Source organism: Grus americana, chromosome 1 (genome assembly GCF_028858705.1).
Source record: "Grus americana isolate bGruAme1 chromosome 1, bGruAme1.mat, whole genome shotgun sequence".
In the NCBI taxonomy this organism is placed as follows: domain Eukaryota; kingdom Metazoa; phylum Chordata; class Aves; order Gruiformes; family Gruidae; genus Grus; species Grus americana.
The window spans coordinates 78797238-78815977 of NC_072852.1; the positions used below are offsets into that span (position 1 = coordinate 78797238).

Below are 18740 nucleotides of genomic sequence, written 5' to 3' on the forward strand. Positions count from 1 at the left end.
GTGCCTGTGTTGTGGTGCTTCACGGCCCAGATATGCCCTTCCAGTGCTTTTTTCTTTCACCACGGCTCCTGAAAAGCAGCCGAGGGGTCTGACAGCTGTATTCCCCGCCCTGTGCTCGTTCTCCCAATGGCCGGCTGATCCAAGTGTCTTTCAAACGGCCAAAAGGCTTTCTGCTTTCCCCAAATCAGGTTCTGGGATGCCTGCTGGCCCTCAGTGTTGCTATTCAGTAGAGAATGAGGAGGTAGCAGAGGGGCATTTTCTTTACCCAGTACATTGTTCCAGCACAGCAGATGGGACTTTGTCCTTCAGCAAAGCAACCTCAGATCCTGCTTTCAGTCAGGAAATGGTGGCTAGGATAGCAAATACCACATAAACACAATTACAATAAAAAAATATAATTTGAGAGGTTTATATGAAAATCTCTTTATACCAAGAGTGCTTTGTAGGTACAGGCATGCTGATATCCTGCACCTATCCAGTAGCTCTAGGGCATTCTCTACACAGAATAGCAACAGCTATTCTCTGAAGGCAAAGCACTCCTGGCGTGTATACAGCGTATGCCAGCAAAATTCAGCTTATGCCAGCAAAATACTGCTTTTGCCAGCAAAATACTGCTTTTGCCAACATAACTTGCTCCAGATCATCCAAATGAAGCTCTAAGCTTCATTTCTCCAAGCAGGAGAAAGAGCTGTACTCACGACATCCCTGCACGTACGCTTTCATCAATGTGGCTCCATCAGTCATGTCTTCATACGCAGGACTGATGCCGAAAGGCTGCCAAGGAATAGTGTGGACCTAGCGCTAGCTTCTGGAGCTCAAGATTTCCAATGCTTACAGATTTCAATCTTTGTTAATATCGCAACGTTTCCTGCTTCTAATAAAACATGTGATAAATATCCAGGCAATCCTCTGGTATCTGTTATGCATGCATTTATTTAGGCACTTTTTTCAACGCAGATACGGCTTCCATTACAGTCAACGACGTTTCAAAAATCACTTTAAAAATCTGCTGGGTAAACAACAGCCTAAGATGAAAGTGCTGACACGCAGCTGCCCAAATGAAAATTCTGTAACAAACTTACATTTAATCCTATCTATATTTGAAAGTTCTGTATTTAGATTATAGTGTTTGATGCCCTATTTTTTTCTGCTGAGTTTCATTTAGCATTTCATTCTTCCTGCTAGATACCACTCGAGATGACCGTATGCACATCCTGATCCCTTAAATGCTTTCGAGCAGAAACCACTGTTCAGAAACTCGTAACATTACATTTCATGCCCTTGCCCTCTCCCTCACTTTGCAGATGCAGAGGAATAGGCTACACTACACCAATAATCTCATTTACTACTATCAGCTTGCCACCTTAACCCAGTTTGCAGAAAGCTGTCATTACCCTCCATCTCACAAACTTCATACATTACAGCAGAAAAAAATACTTTTTCGAGCCATAACAACACCACCAAAAAAAAAAAAAAGAAAAAATAAATGCTTATTAATAAATGTCAACAATGAAATTTCCCTCTGACACTACGGTGCTAGTAGCTAAGGTGTTACCGCTATTGGTTTGTAATCCCCACTCTGGGAACAATCAAGAATACTGGGCATGAAGCAAGAATAGATTTTTTTTTTTCATTGGACCAGAAAAAGAAACCTTGCAAAACAAATTTAATTTGGGCAGAGGAGTGATAATTAACATGCAATCCAGCACTAAGCTTCCCGACAGCTTAGGACCAAAGGTCAGCTTGCATTTTTTTACATTTACAATTCAATATATCTAATTGTTTTTATCCATGTCTGCTGACTGTTCTCAAAAGATGAAACTGCTATAGTCCTCTGCCTCAGAAACTTGCCATTGATCAGCTTCTTCTTCCATAAATTACTAACATAATCAGAGATACTAAATCACAAAACTACAGTTGCTGAAAACTTGCAATGCGAAGACATTTCTAAAAAAAAACCACTGGACCTCTTCCTCTAGCACAACCAAGGCAAACCCCAAATGCTGGACAATATTCCCATGCTATTCCAGTAACAGCCAGCTTCTGCTTAAAATTAAGCTGTTCTCTGCGAGAAAAGTTGTAATGCCAGGGCAAATGCTGTTTCAGGTTCGAGAGAACACAGGACAGAAACATGTGCACGAGCGTCAGTGCTTTGCTCCAGCAGGTTGCAACACGCCGCTGACTGCAGCCCGGCCGGGGACGTGGAAGGTGGCAGTGGGACCCGTTTGCCCTTTTGAAAAGATAAATGGGAAGCACCCCGGATAATTCAACAGCTCGCCAGCTTACCAGGTTAGAAAGTCTTTCCCTCTAACAACACTTGCAGAAGTTACATGTTTGCAGCCAACTGTTCCAACCAGGGCTGTTATTTCACTATTCAGGATAAATACATTGAATGTTATTTCAAGCTTCTTCCTTCACTGTTTTGATTCTTTTCTTCCTATGGCTCCTGACAGTGACAGAAAAAGACAGTCCTTCGCAAAATGATAGACCACTGAAACATTGAAACTTTTATCTTTTATATGATTATCATTTATATAGTTATTTTCTGGGATTCTAAGAAATATCTACTGGGATAGCTTCAAGTATCTTTTCAATAAAGCATAAACAACACCTTCAATAAAGGAAATTACCCAGCATGAATAGAGAACAGAGGTTCAGAATCGAATTCCCCACACAGCTACTTTAGTGTAACAGCTAAAGACAACACCATTTCTCCACAAAAAGTGACAGGATGATTTGGTTCCCGAAGTGGCTGGATGTGCTTTCCCGTTTGTTAGCGGATGCAGCAGGTGACGGTCATTCCCTGTCCGATGTTTAGGAAGGGGCTTCCTGGGTATTAAAAAGCCTTATGTGTTCCAACATAACCTTGATTTACAAACGTCTTCAGGTACAGGTTGCCTGTGGCCCTTATCCATATTGTGTTCTTCTTTCCTGACTATTAGATTCATATCCTGAGCTTGTGAAGGGGAAATAAAGAACAAAACCAGACTACCACAGCCTCTATGTGCAGAAAGTAGAAAAGAAATCCACATTTCCAATGTTAGCAATAATAGTTTACATCCTCTTCTCCAAAGTTTTAGGAAGGCTTTGTCACTTTCTTCACATTTTAACTTCACCAGCATCATCTCCCTCTCTTGACACACACCACGACTGGAGTAAAAACTTCTCTTTTGTGGCTGTAAACAGACTGCACAAAACAACACGTCTGGCAAAGAGCACTCCATCCTCTTTTGCCCTCCTTTCACTAATTCAATCCGTTTATTACATATTTAGATTACTGTGAACATAAGCATTAAACGTATACATACATCCACACCTGGAGGCAACAGCCATGCAGTTTGTGCTTTTGTTCCCTCTCCCTAAGTGAGGGAAGGGACCGGCACCACACCAAGGACACCCGAAACGAGGGCACAGCCCGGACATCCCCCATCCCCACAAGCAGCGGCTAAGCTCACAATTGGCAGCCGACATTTCTTCACGCGTACCTAGCTGTTTTTAAGAACTGCTTCTTAATCAGAAAAGTAGCCACAGAAGGTGGGCGACTAGGGGCAAGCAACAAGAGGCAGTCAACTCCCCTCTGCTCAGCGCTGCTCTCCTCGACCAGGGCCCGTGTCCCGTCCACGCTGTCAAGGTGGGGGGGCCTCGTCTGTCCCCCAAACCCGCCGGACACCCGCAGCCCCGTGCTTCAGCTCAGCTCCCCGCTCCCCAGCCTGCTCAGCGCCCCGGGCAGGGCTGGGGAGTCCCCGTACCCCCCAAGAGAGCAAATACCCACAGCAGCTGTGGGGCGGAGGGTCCCCATAGCACCAGAGGGAGAAGCCCTCCCCCCTCCAGGGCAGCGGGGCGAGTCTCCGCGCCCCGAGGGCACTTGGAGGAAGGGGCAGGTCTCCCCCCCACCCCCCCCCCCGGCACCCCCTCGTAGCCCTGACACCACCCGGAGCCCCCACGCCCCCCATCTCCTCGCAGCCTCCCCCCCGCCCCCGCCAGCAGCCGCCCCTCCCCGCCCCGTCGGGGCGCCGGCCCCGCCCCCGCCCGCCCCTCCCGCCCCCCGCGGCGGCGGAGCCCGGAGCGCACCGCCCGCCCGCCCGGCGTTACCTGGGCGTTGGAGCCGAGCTCGGGCGGCCGGCGGGCGCCGACCAGCTTGGCCGTGGTCTGCAGGTTGATGGGGGCGCTCTGCGGGGGCTCCACGCCCGCGGCGCTGCAGCCCAGCCCGCCGTTGAGGTGCGCCGTGACCATCGCGATGGGAGCCTTGGCCGGCAGGACGGAGATGGCCAGGCTCTGCCCGGGGCTGCCGCTGGGGCTCCCGCCGCCGCCGCCGCCGGGTGCCTTGAGGAGAGCCGGGACGCCGCCGGGCTTGGCGCTGCCGCTGGCGCCGCTGCCCACCAGCACGGCCGCGGGGCAGCTCCGCACCGCCAGCTTCTGCCGGGGGAGAGAAGGGGAGAGAGAAGCGGCATCGTCACCCGCCGGGCTGCAGCTGGACCCCGGCCCCCCGGCCCCCGCCGCCGCTCTGCCCCCCGGCCGGCCGAGCTCCCGCGGCTGGAGCTGCCCTGCCGGGCTCGGCCCCGCCAGCGCGGATGTGGGTTCATTTTCTTGGGCGGTTTTCTCCTTGGAGGGGCAGGCGGCGGGCAGGGAAAGGCTGGGCTTCCCCTACTCGCCCGGGAACGTGGGGTTTCACTCGGGGGGGGGTCAAAGTCTTTTTTTTTTTTTTTTTCTTTTTTTTTTCCCTTTGGCATCTGTTTATGCCCGGAACTAATGATCCAGGTATAGGTCTAGATAATACTGCAGCTTTAATTAATAATAAAAGGCTTTTAGACGTAAAGAATGTTATTTTCAACTTTCTTTCCCACTGGGCTGAAATTTCCATTACACGTGCTCGCCTCCCTCCAGCGCTCGCTTACTTCTCGTGGTCTTTCACCCTGACTGACTTTGGAGTCATATTTTGGTTTCCCCTTTAACTTGTTTTTTTTTTCCTCACAAACTTCCACTATTTTCCCAGTGTTTTGGGGTTTGTTTGGTTTGTTGGGTTTTTTCTTTTTTTTTTTTTTTTTCCCCAAGCTATCTTTTTTCTGTAGCGCCGTTTTAACTGACAGTTCTCTGTTTTTCTTAACAGCTGTACTTTTAAATTGCTACAGGGTGGCTATTCTGTCATCTGTAATAGGAATGCATTGATCATGATCTATTTACAGTATCTCTTACAAGACTTGTATTTGAGTTTTCTGTAGGCACTGTGAAGTTGCCATATGGTGAACACCAGTGTCTACGTAAAATGCTCACTTTTGGAAAGAAAAAAACTTCTATAAAGTTATTGCACTTTGAATCATCTCAGAAGCTGCTTAGGCAGGTTAGGTGTATGCGGAAAAAAATATCCTGGTTCAAGACTCTTTTGATGCTTTGAAGTATTAACCATTTCATTTTTACAAGAGTCTGTATCAAAGCTACTTAATCCTGCAAAGACTTCTGCCCATGTTTAACTATTCGCTGTCCGATCCTCTCTGCTGCGTTGCCATTACATCTAACATGTCGCCTTTCAGGAAACTTCGCCGCCTGCCTAGGTCTGCTGCTGTACTATTAAAGTCATTAAGCAGTTTGTTGTCAACTTCACTTGTTTAAAATACTCTGTGTGTGTATATGTATATATGTGTGTATATATATAAAGTCACAGACATGCTTAGTTCTTTCCAGAATCAAGGCTGGAAACTCTTAATTCTGGGCATAAAGTAGAAGCCTTGTACAAAACTACCTGACTTCTAATACCTTCCTCCTTACCTTTAAACACGTTGCACACTTTAAGGCTGTAAAGCCTTAATTGTCAAATATGTTTGCTCCAGGAACTGTATGTAGTTTTTGTATTTATGTGAAAAATCAAGCATGCACTTTATCAGAGATACGTACTTCATATTTTAATATAAAGAAATCACTTTGTCAGACTTACTCTAGTAATCATGACTTCATATAAATTGTTTTAAGTTTTGTTTGGTTTTGCCTTTACCTTTCTTTCTCCATTATCCTAACAGTCATTCCAAGGAAGCATAGGCAATATTTTCCTTAAACCATGCTGTTGCATGTCGTGGATGTCTTGAAGAGGAACTAACTTTTCTTTCAGTCCAGAACTACACCTGTCTGTTAGTTTAAAAGTACTCAAGTGAAAGCCAAGAAGCTCAGGTGCGTTTTGTGGAGGTGGAAAAAGTTGCTCATGACAAAATTCTATGAAATGATTATTTTCTGTTTCGTTGTAGTACGGTTTTCCACTGGTGTTCCTTGTACAGGTATGTTGCTACAGATGCAAAATGACTGCGTGTGGGAGAGCTGAACACTACCTCTCCCCGACTCTACTGAAAACCTCCTCGCGCAGCGCCTTTTTAACCTATACGGTAACCCAAAGCTTTCAGATTAAAGGTTCAGCTTTGTAGTTGTATTTTGGTTTTGATTTCCGTCATGTGAAAAACTCGAAAAGCTCACAGACTGTCAGAAAATGCGGTACTTGGTTACAGTGCTATAAATCCGTTACCTAACTGGAGTTAGTCCAGGAGTGAAATCCTAGCTCTGCTGCAGACAACCACAGGTTTGCTGTTGACGTCAGCAGCACCAGGGTTTCTTTTTTTTTTTTTTTAATGTGGAACTAAGAGCATTCGTGATCCATGATGATAGGTGCCTGATAGGTATTGAATTATATTTTAATATCTGTCCTCAGAAATGTATTTTGATTACCGAATGAAAAACTTCTTACAGAAATACTGTTACTATACTGTTTTCAGATTTTCACTTAAATGCAATTTCTAATATGTAATATTCTAATGTAACAGCTTTACTTTTCCCTCAGGCGATTCAGCAACAGAAAAGATCCAAACAAACAAAACTCCACGATCCCATACAATACTTGGTAGCTGGGTGGAAAAGGCAAGTAAAGAAGCAGAAAGAGATTATGACTTTCCTGCCACAATTCAATAGCAAGTAATTGCTTTTTATCTTGTTCCAAAGGAGGAAACTGTACCAAGAATTACAAAAGTAGAAATGCTGGAAACAAACAAACAGACAAGCAACAAATTTCACTACTCAAACTACCATCAATGCATTTCCACTGTTCTCCTATATGCATTAACAGTGAGTTAGTTTTGCGTGTCTGTACGTGATGTGTGTGCGTATCTTCCTAATAAACTGACAAAACTCTCTATTCAGATGTATGTGACCAAAAAAGCTAAGGAAATAAGGGTTACTGCTTGTTTCAGTCTGATCTGAGATAAATATTGAATGCTTTTAAAATTGAACACTTGTCTCCTAATGGAAAACTTTCATTTTCATATAGGTTTTGGGGCTTTTCTAAGTAAATCCAAGAAAAAAATGTGTCTCTGTGATAGGCTTGCAAGGACCGATCGGCCCATGCCAGTCATCTCCGCAGGGAACAATGCTATGCTAAATTTATTTAAATAACTGCAAATTTTAGAAACTAAATATGGAAGCATATACAAAGGATCAGGTGCTCAAGATTAGCTTCCAAAAGAGAATTACAGAAAAATTGTCTGTTTGGGAAAAGCAGCTACACCATCTCTTCTGTGTCTCATTTAGTAATTTTCTGAAAATGTACCTACCAAAACTTCAAAAATACCCCTTTAATCAGATTAACGTTCATAGGAGACAAGCTATTATGCAGTTTTTCTTTGTAATGACCATTTTTATTTTATACCCCCATAAAGACATTGATAAAGGAGTGTTGGCAGAAACAAAGATTATGATATGAGAGATTAAAAAAATCCTCAACAAAACCTACATCTGCTGTATTCTATTTCTGCCAGATTAATTAAAAGAATAGTTTTGGTTTTTAAAGAGAGAGAAAATCTGCATTTTGAGAATCAGTCAGCATAACATATTCTCTGACACTTTTGGAATGATGAATAATAAGAAACTAAGCAAGCTTTGGACACTGCAGCTGAAAACATGTGCTGATATAGTGGAAGAGCCAAAAGAGGGGGGGGAAAATAATAATAAAAAAAAAATATTGGCTTTAAATGCTGGAAAGCAGGTCGCCGCTTCTCATCCACAGCATAACAGTCCTCACAATACACCAATTTTGAAGCAGCGCCTTTTCAATAGCAACACAACTTTCATTTTCACTGCAGGATGCCACGGGCAAACCGGAGTTTGAAATATGTATGCCAGTCACATGCAAACACACTACAATGTGCTGGAAAGCTGCCGCTTGTTTATGATTTCCCATCTTGTACGTGGCACGGTCTCAACTATTCAAAGCAGAGCTAATATTTTTTCCATATGTATCAAAATAACTCTGACCTTTCTATTTATTTGTACACGTGAGCCCTCTCCCCACTCCCTCCTTTCTATCGGGGTCTCTGCTGTAAAGGTTTGCAGGTGAGAAGGCAACCGGGCAACGCTTTTAGCCTCCCTACTAGCCGTTACGCAAATGCTACTTCTCCCATCACGTACCACGAATCACGCTGTTTAGTGAATAAAGAAATGGAAAGAGCAAGGGGAGAAGGGATTTGAAGGCGGCGGTGCCGTCGTGATACGCACGCTGAGCAATACGGGGTACACGTACACGCATCCACGTGCGCACAGACTCCGGCCAGACTCCGCACGGACAGCATCGCTTTCACTGGAAGCTTTCGGTTCCTTCATTTTCACTCTGCTGCAGCTTACATCCCCTCTTCAAATCCTTACCAATCTGATGTCAACTTTACTTTGCACGTACATCTCCAACAAGAATATGTCATGTTCTACAATAGGGGAATACTCCGCTACTGGCTTCTCTTGCTGCGGCAGTGATTTAAAACAGACTCGTGCCTCTCAACAAACCTTCACATTTTCATAGTAAAATACGAGACCTGTTTAAAAAGGACCTAAAATTCACTGTCCATCACATTTATATTTTAACACCTACATGCTGTAGATAGAGACTTCAGTCCATTAATCTTTCTAGAACGATGCTCTCCTGACAAAGCAGTTTCGCCGTGAAAAACTGCAATTGTTTTCAGAGCAATATCAGCTCTTTTCCTTAGTGGCCCCGTGGCTAAGAGAAAACATTTGGCATAACCCTGAGAGTTTATTTAGCTTGCAGAAGACTGGCAATCCACTTTCAAACCAAAATGATGGCCTGTCAATTAATAATTTAACATTCGGCACTAATCTAAAGCCCTGGATGCAAAACAGCTGAACAGACTTCTCCAGCAATGAGGGCCGTGACCTCTGTTCATTTACTCAATTGTCACAATAAAATTCTCTTGAACGACGGAATATTTAATATTCAAAGGGTGGTAACACACAAATGCATTGCGGACAGCTACGGCACTTTCGTATAGCGTCTTAGGATTTGGGTACAATCCTATGAATTTCCACGTATTTCTTCCGTATTTCCAAGTTGCTACTTCTATACACGGCTGATCCTGCCTGATCTGCGCCTTAAGTCACGAACCAGCCACCCGCGTAACTTTACACACTGAAACAGGAGTGAGCAGGGCTTCGGCTGAGCATACGTATGTACACATACACGGGCACCCACAGGAGTCTGGTGGATGTTTATGGAGGCGAAAGGCTCCCCAGTCGGTATTTTATCCCTGGACTCCCACAAAAAATGCTTCCCTTTGCACTGGGTTGCCTGTGTCCAAAGAGAAGACATTAAAACATGTTTTCAGACAACCAAGGATGAAGACGCTTGCGTGGAAAAGTTTTATGCGCTGTTTCTGAACACACATAATTTTGATGTAATGGTGTTCAAGACGTGCAACCGAGGAGGAGGAGGAGGAGCGTTTTGGAGGAAGGCTGGGGTAGTTCCTCCCGCCAATCTCTGGGTAAATGACCTGTCAGTTTGATGCAAGCGCTCTCCCTGCGACAACGCCCAAGCTGGGGCGGGGGGAAGGGACGGGGAGAAAGCAGGGGAGGGAGGAGAAATTGCTAGACAGAAGTATTTTTAATGACCCCCAGGGAAGGGTGACTGCGGCAAGGGATGATGTGCGGTACCCGGGGGCGGGAAGCCTTCCTCCTCCTCATCCTCCTCTGCGGACACCCCCTCGGCTGCTCCGTGCAGCAAACCCCTATCCCCCTGTCCTTTCCTAAAGGAAGCCCCCTAAAAGCGCAATTAATAAAGAAGGAGGTAGCGACTGCCCGACTAGGTGGAACTCGGGTGTTTAGTTTTTGTCAGGAGGATTAAAAAAAAATAGCTGAAGGGAATCTGGGACTCGATCGAAACAGCCTTTCCAGGGGCGGACTTTCAGCGGAAGGAGGCTGAGTGTGAAACACAGGCAGGAAGGTTTACGTGTGCTGAAGTACAATCTCAGCATTTTATTATTTTTTTTAAGGCTTCTTTTGTCTGTTGGTTTCTTCTCCTTTTTCTTTCTCTTCTTTTTTTTTTTTTTTGACAACTTCCTGCCTGCCTGTCATTAGAAGTAAGAATGTATTCCTTTCTCTCTATCAGATCTCAGTTAATTAGCCATCGCTGCAGCAGGCTCAAGGATTTAAATTCAAAGTGAAACTCATTCTAATCAAAACTGCAGCAAACTGGGGGTTTTGTTTGACTTTAACCTGAAAGTCAGTTATTGTACCACTGATGTACATACCACATTACCAGCTGAGTGCTTTCAGCGTCCCTCTATCAGTGTGAAATATTTAATCGGCACAAGGATCCAATCAGCACAGCAGAGGGGAATCTAGTGTGTGCATTAATTTACTTTCGGTTGAAAAGCAGTAAAGCAGGTCAGAAACATATAACCTCCTCCCTTCCCCCCCCTCCTCTTTCCCCTCCCAAACAAATACACAGCACATCAGAAGAGTTTTGGTGGCGGGGGAGGGAATGAAAGCCACCCTGTACGAATCCAGATTGGAGAGTCAGACAATAAATTAGTCGTTCTTGCCAAAGAATGACAAGCACTGCCTGGAACAGAAGAGGGGAACACCCCCCCCGTCCTCCAAACATACCCCCCAAAATCCCCTCTCAAATTAATTACATTGGGTAATTGTTTGTTTTTTAATCTTTGACTCTTTTTAAGCTAGAAAGATGGCTGAATGATTACCCCTTCTGTGTATGACATTAATTAGAAAGAAAGCAAATGCCAGGAAATAATGAAACAGTCTTTCCATTAAGGTGCAATGGCTTTGGATTGCCTGACCAGCCACGTTCTCCAGGAAAGGCTTCCATTAATATTATTGGTATTAAAAATCTGGTTTAGAAGCATTCCCAAGCTCTTCTACACATCAGCAATTTTATATATTGCAGAAGCATACTGCAGCGTAAAAAAGCTAAACTTCTTCCGCTACCAAATCTGCCCTGGTATTTCTCACTTATTCTCTGAAGACAATCGAGTTCCTTATCTCCTCGATATCGTAACGAGAATATTGGCACGCAGTTTTCTTACAACGTGAACGAACTTGTACAATCCTGTGAGCAAAACCGTCGCGCAGAAAGGCAACGACAGGGAACGATTAAAGTTGCACCAGAAAAACCCCACCCCAGCTCATCAGTCTGATGTGGCCAAAACTCTCGCCGGGGCTGCTTTCCAGGACAGGGCAGCGATGAAAAATTAGCAGATTTATGTAAAGAGAGAATTTTCCGAACTGGTAAATACTTAATAATGGTAACAGTGGGCTTAGAAAAACACATATTCGCTCAAGTGCAATTAGCCTTTAATTTCTGAAACCATTAAACAGCTTGCTGACTGAAAAAAACAACACGTTTTCAACTGTATTGCTAACTGGCAATCCGCTCGTCAAAGCTCGGAATTATCTGCTTAGTGACTTGTAAACAGCACTTTTTAACTAACAAGGAGTAGGGGGGAAAAGAGGACGATATTTAATGAGAAAAGTCAGATTCATATTATGGAACATTCTGGAAGTGCCTGTGCATCTTGAAGGAGAGGAGGAGGGGGAGCTAGGGTGGGTTTTTTTTAATAACCTCACAAATAATCCCTCCTCCTTTCTCTCTCTCAAACCATGTCAATGATCAAGGAAATGAGAACAAGGCGCTTGATTCACAGCTGACTCTCTCTTCTCGTTACATCAGATCAAGAAGGAGCAGTCTAATAGGGGGGCCGATTTCTGCAGGGGAAACAAATCTACAAGCTGGCATTTTGTCTCCTACTCCTATTAATTAGCCCGCTTTTCTGTCAGAAGCAGAGCTTTTAAAACTTGCAATGGAGTTACACGTGTGCCCGCTCGCACATACGCTGCATATATGCATCCAGAAAATTAAATATTATGCATGTGGGATAAACCCCTCCCAATAAATCTTCAAGGCAAGAGTGGTTGGTTTCCTATTTTATCAGATGGCTGGATCTCTATTCTTTCCCTTAATCCCAAGAAAAAACTGCATAGTAAACTGCTAATGGTAAGACGCAGCCTGCGCTAAAGCCCCTGTTAATGACAGCCTTTGGATGGGGTGCATTGTGCTCTGGATCAGGTCCGTAGCAGCAAGACCGCAGCTCAGCCTGCACATCTCTGAAATGCTTCTTTTAAACCCAAACTTACAACAAAGGAAAAGTTTGGCTTGATCTCACTTTGAATAAAGCAGAGAGCACACAGGCATCCTCTGGGCAGGTCGGAGGAGGGTTTAAATGACTCCCCGCTGGGTAACACGGGTTCTCCCCTAGCCCCAAAGCTGGAGTCCTACTTGCCATTAGCAGCTCAAAATTTACATCCTTTTGCTGTTGCCAGCGTACGTTTCCCATGATTTGCCGTGTCCCGTGCATTGATGAGGACCGCGTTCATCTGCCTTGTTTAACGTTAAAAAACAAAACCAACTCTCTGCAAACAAACACACAAAACCCCGAAAGAAACCCGAGTGTACACCATATAAACACTAATGTGCTTCTAATTTAAGTTTTGAAAAAACAAAGGCAGAGTGATTAAAGGCCAGGAGCATGCAGCTCAGCATATGGAGCCACAGTAAGTGCCCTAGAACAAGTTGAATGTTTCCATTGTGTGAAAGACTCATTCATTATAGCTACAAGATGCGGTGCAGACATTTGCATTTTTAGAGGGGCATCTTGTCATTTTTAGATAAATCATGGGATCCAGACCCTTTCTAAATGGCATCAAAGCTCGCATTTCTTGATATCCTGCCTCCCTTTGTTTCAGTACTCTGCCTCACTGTTTTCTTTTCCTCTGCATGATTAAAGTTTGCATCCTAGTATGTCTCCAGACCAAGATGTGAACTCAAGGGCTTCTCATTTTTGCTTAAAAATGCACTGCTTCCTATGATCAAGCAAGGCAAAAAGAGATGCAACTGCATGCAATCAGAAAAATAAACAATAAATTAATTTATTGTATCCAGTTTCAAAGCTGCTGCCTCCTGATTCACATTCCCTCCCCCCATATTCCTCCCACCCGTCCCTCCCCCCCCGGCCCCCCGACCTGATAATCATTTCTTTGATTTCTCCCTCCTTCACCCCAGCTTAAAATCAAATTTGGATATGCATATCTTCCTTGGTGTGGCAGGAAGCACTGGCAATACAATAAACTAAGCCAAATCCTTTTTTCCCCCCCTCTTCTTCCCAGATAACACAGAATCCTCCTGAAATGAACAAATGTAACTGTGAACAGATACAGACTTCCCATGGGATCAAACCATCAGTTCCTCGGTATACATATAAAGAAGAAAGAAGTTAAATGGTTGCATTTCCCCCAAGGGAAGGCAGAGCTCTAGTTGTGAAGTATTCCCATCAGAAATTCTGGATAAGTTGCAAAGGAAAAAAAATAAATAAATAAAAATTCCCTGCTTCCTCTCCAGACCTTGTATAGCCATTTCCCCAGCAATTCTGCATATGCACAATTCATCCCGACAGCACGAGCTTTTAGTATTACTGTGTTCCTCTGGAGTGATTACTATTTTCCAACGGCAGGCATATTTGCATGGTAGTCATGAAACTGCTGGGAGCAACCTTTCAATTTTCCGACACTCCAAAGTATAGCTTTGGCGAAAGCAAACAAAGTGGAAGGGGAAATAAAGAGCCCAAACTGAGTGCCTACGTCTAGAGAGGCAAAGTCACCCTGTGCTCATGCACCCCGAACCCCAGTGACCCTGCTCATTTTTGCAAGTGAATGTCGGTACGTGAATGAAACTGAGCTCTAGATTTTGTCACAAAACCTGAAGGGAGTGCTTCGTTCAGAGGACAGAAGAGGAAGGCAACATTACGAACAGGTTTGTTTTTTTTTTTTCAAAACCCATCAGCTAGTAGCACATCTTACTAATGAAAAACCCATATGGGTTGGCAGCAGAGTGAGTAGTATCCTTCCACCCCAGCCTCTGCCTGGACTTGTGTCTACTTCTGGTTAAGCATATCAGAACTGAAAGGTAATCAGAGGTGTCTTCTAAGATTCAGATAAATCCCTTTGCCTGTTTCCCAACTTGATAACATGTCTTCCTCGCAAAGGTATTGAGAAAATTAACCGGCTAGCATCTATTAAATGCTGTTTGTTTGATATTAAAGGCAAGTTAAGTCATATGATCTCATTGCAATCCAACAGGATTATGGCTGTCAAATTGCACTGTTTATCTAATCTTGCCTGCCAATATTTTCTAATGTCCTCCAAAGGAACCCTTGTGGAGATGAAGACGAGACTTCACAGCCCCAAGTATTTTTCTGGGTCTGTGTGTGCGGGCCTGGCCACATACTGAACTAAGTGGCAGGCACAAAGTTAATTACATGTCTCTTCCCTACCACAAGTTGCATAAAAAAGTGATCTACAGATCCAGAAATGTAGCACAGCCCAGAGCCAGAGATGACAAACACACAACTGATAACTACACCTCCAAACAGAGGTGCTACAAGTCTAAAGAATGATGTTCAAGGGAGCTGGAAGGAATGGGAGAAGAGACACACTGAGGGCCAAATTTCTCACAATAGCCCTCTTGGAGCTCTGCTTGTCAATGGACAGAAAAGGGTTGAAGCGGCAAGCTTCTGAGAGATTTTCCTCCTGCATCATAAGATAAAACAATTTATTATAAATTACAGAATGAGAATAATGAACGATTGTGCAGGTGCTTTGCAGGTGTAAATTAGAAGGAAGAGTTTACAATGGACTTCCACCTCAAGACGTCCTGCTTTCTAATACACCTTAATATACAGTAAAATGACAGTCTCAATGCCTTTCTCTGTCCCTTCCCAGGATCTCTGAGCATGCCCGCATCATTCCTAGAAACCCCTTTGAAGTAGCAGCTCAGAGCGCAGCTGTGGAAGGAGGCTGCAGGAGCTACAACGGAGGCCGCAGAGACACACTCTCATGATGCATCAAATCAAAGTTGGAAACCGAACCTTGACGTTGCAAACCCAAAAATTTAGTTGTCCAGAGAGCACCCTCACGCTACCCTTCCTCTTTGCTTTAGTTGCACCACTTCGTTTGCCATGGGCCCTGTTTAGGGCTATCCAAAACACAAATTTGAATAGTGAACTGCCCTGTTTATCCAACCTTACGGTGGAATGTGCAGGCACGGTGGCTGTCGCAGCACTTGAGGCAGCAAGAGCAGTGAGTGGTTTTTTCTCTTTCAAGAAATGGGTGTTCAAAAAGGTAGATTGTCAAACAATGGGCTATCGAAAACACAAGGTAATTTTCAAAACCTGGCGGAATCAACACCATCCGATGAAATATCACCCCTTACGGAAGGCGGCGATACTGGAAATTAGGAACTCCAAGCCCTCTGTTGTGTGCTCAGACCACTACGCAATGCTCTACTTGTTTTTATGTGGGACGTACAATGGCCTAGTTCCTCTAGAGACACCGGTGGGTTAGATGATAGATTAAAAAAAAAAAATTAACTTCCCCTCCCTAATCCCCCCCCAATCTGACAAAGAATGCTGTGTGAGTGCATACATGTGAAAATAAAAAAGCAAACTTTTACAGTTTGAGAATCACAAGTAATACCACTTGACTAGATACAGATAATTGATCAGTCATAATAAGAGGGGGATGCGGCATGTAATATTTTTCTTTTAATGAGACTTCAGAGAATGCATGAAAGAACTATTTAGAATGACTGAACTGTACAAATATATTAGCAGATGTTGAAAATATTGGGTAAATTTAAGAAACAAGGGAATGATATGCTTTCACTCTAACTTAATGGAAATGCAAATGATAAGATAATGCTTAAAGGGAAAGAAAGGTATACAGCAGCAATGTTGGGAAAGAATATTAAAAAGAGACAAAGGAGCTGCTAATGAAGGACTGTGTAGATCCTAGGATGAAACTAAGACACTTCACAACCATTATTCCAGAGGCCAAAGAAAGAGTAACGAGCAATAAATAATGCAGATCATGCCAATGGCAGTAAATAAAATGGAATGTAGAAGAGAGAATGAGAAAGAACAGACTGGGCCCACTTCAAAACAACAATAGGGGAGGAACACAATGGCTAAGGAGAAAGCAAGGACGCACTACACAGTAACTCTGCCGTTGCCTTCACACGTGAAGATGGAGATGATTCTATAACACATAGATAAAATGGAAATTATCTGCAAAATATAGACGCTAGTCTGCAGTTGTGAGTGTCTGAACTGGTTTCTAAACTACTCCCATGAACAGCGACAGGAGAAAGGAAGACATTTTGTGTTGATTTTCTTGCTGTGGTGGTGGAAAGCACTTAAATACTTTGGCCGTGAGAGCTGTATAGGGAGCTGCGCAGAGCGACACAGATCTCTGTGCATACTTAGAAAGGATTCAAGGGCACAAAAGCAAGGCGAGAAGAGAATGAGAGAAGCTTTAGCAAACTTTTTCACAACTTTGTTACATTTAAGGATCAGAATAAACAACATCCTCTTGGCCTTATTTCCCATTGTGTGTTATGGAGTGCAAAACATCATAGCCACTTAAAACAAACTCTGCCTCAATCAGCCTCTCAGATCCTTTGCCTGGAACATTTATAGCAGCCAATAGCTTTTCTTCTGGTAAAAGCCATTTTGCAAAGAAGTTGAACACAAAAAATGACAATGTGGTCAGTAAAAACCTGATGCTCTGGCTCTCCATTTCTGCAGCGCACCCAATTTTTAATTTTTTTTTTTTACATTTCCATTTGGGCTAGCCTTTTCTTCTGCGAGAGCGGAACCACGTTACATCTCTTCAGAGCAGAAGACGAGGATTAGGACACGGCCACGGAGTTCTGTGGCGGGTTTGTGCAGCAGCCCCCAGAGATCTGAGTTCAAACACAGGTCAAACCATGAGGGGGAAAGAAAAACGAAGGCCGCGTTCTAGTTCCCATGCTCCAACATCACCTTGGGTGTAAACACACACACACACACACACACACACACACACACACCCCCCCGGATAAGATTGGGCTGCAGTTGTGTGAATTGCAAAGGCATGATGTAGAAAAAGGATGGGGCAAATAAGGGGTAAAATGGTGCTTTGCTCATTCCAGTGGATTCCAGCCGAGCGGGAGGTGAGGATGTTAACAGCACTCAATCTGGAAGAAGTAGCTCTCTGCACAGCTTCTCTATCGATACTGTGACTGCATCCAGCCCTGTATCATTTTATTCCTGCTTTTGCCTCTGCTTTTATTCCTTTTTCTTCCTGAAGAACTAAAGCCTTTAAAAGAAGCTGTGGAAAAATAAAATAAAGCCTAATAACGATGGCCTCCTCCAGGAGGTGAGGGGAACAGGCCATGTTTTACCAAACATTGTACACTGATATAAATCAGCAGTGCTTCCAAAGGAAGCCGTCTCCTGGTCTCTTGATCCTCCTCCTGTGCCGTCCCGACCTGTGTGACCGCACCAGCGTTCAGATAGCTGTGCGATAAACCGTAAGCTCTACTCATTAAAGCTAACCTGGCAGAGAAAGAAAAAATAAAATTCTCCGTTTAAACGCAGATCGGTTACCCATCTCGGTTCACACGCGGGCCAGCGCGGCAGGAGGAGGCAGCGGGGAGGAAGGGTGAGGCAGGAGGGAAAGGCACCTTCCAGAAGCGTGCTGGCACGGTGTTTGGGCAGCTACGGGCATGGGCTTGGCAACCTCCCAGGGAATTGTGAGGAAAACTGGGAAATATAAGGGATTAAAGAATAAAAGAGAGAAACAGAACACATGCAAGAGCCCGTTAGGACACTTTGGCCAAAGGAACCAAGCAAAAAGCCACAGTGCCTTTCACCGCTAGGCCAAGTTGTAGTAATACTAATTCAGGTAGTAGTCAACACTCTCGTCCTTCACTTGGTTGTTCAGCAGCCTGTGTGGAAACAGTCCCGTTTCCAGCAGACCGCTGCCTACAACATAACCAATGATAACACGCAGACTCAGCAGAGAGGCTAAAGACTGTATGGACGCAGGGAGTAAATTACCCTCTCAACCCTCAGAGGATTATAGGTCTCTGTCAAGTCATTTAGCTCTAAAATTTGACCTGTCTTAAAGCATTTATAGCTTGCCAGGGAATACGTTCTGTATTCTCAACAGCCGTTTCAAGGAAAATAAATTTCTTGATTATAAAAGTATTATATTGTTATATTTAATAATTGTAATAACAATTTCTACCTACAAACAACCTTTACCAAAAAAGGTGCACTGCAAGTTCACACCTCTGCTTAATATACACTAACATCCTCATGTAGACAATGTCCACCTACAAGATGCTATGTTGAGTCTTACGCTGGCATGAAAAATAAGAAATAAACTACAAGAATGGAAGCTATCAAGAAAACAACTCAAGAAAATTTATATTAAAAAAATCAGTCAAATGCGGAGGGAGACAGCAGACAAGAAACTGGACATTAATGGAAAGGCATTCAAAACTTAAGATTTTTTGACAGCATTCTTTCCAG

At 44.0% G+C, this 18740-nt stretch overlaps 1 protein-coding gene and 1 long non-coding RNA gene across 7 annotated transcripts in view; one reads left to right on the plus strand and one right to left on the minus strand.

Annotated features, from left to right (window-relative positions):
* The window catches only part of PHF21B (PHD finger protein 21B), a 170427-nt gene that overhangs the window by 63640 nt on the left and 88047 nt on the right, over positions 1–18740 (minus strand). For 2 of the 3 annotated variants that reach the window (XM_054834555.1, XM_054834544.1), the window contains exon 4: positions 4093–4416. The exons of the other annotated variant lie outside the window; for it this stretch is intronic. In XM_054834555.1, the coding sequence (XP_054690530.1) occupies positions 4093–4416 (324 nt within the window). The remainder of the gene's footprint in view (positions 1–4092; positions 4417–18740) is intronic. 3 annotated transcript variants of the gene reach the window in all.
* On the plus strand, positions 4274–7757 carry LOC129209725 (uncharacterized). 4 transcript variants are annotated; one of them, XR_008578176.1, is made up of 3 exons: positions 4274–6159; positions 6264–6368; positions 6818–7757. It is a non-coding gene; the product is annotated as an uncharacterized LOC129209725 (long non-coding RNA). The 4 variants fall into 4 exon arrangements; XR_008578175.1 differs by having other exon boundaries at positions 4274–5549; positions 6012–6368; XR_008578178.1 differs by having other exon boundaries at positions 4274–4573; positions 5220–6368.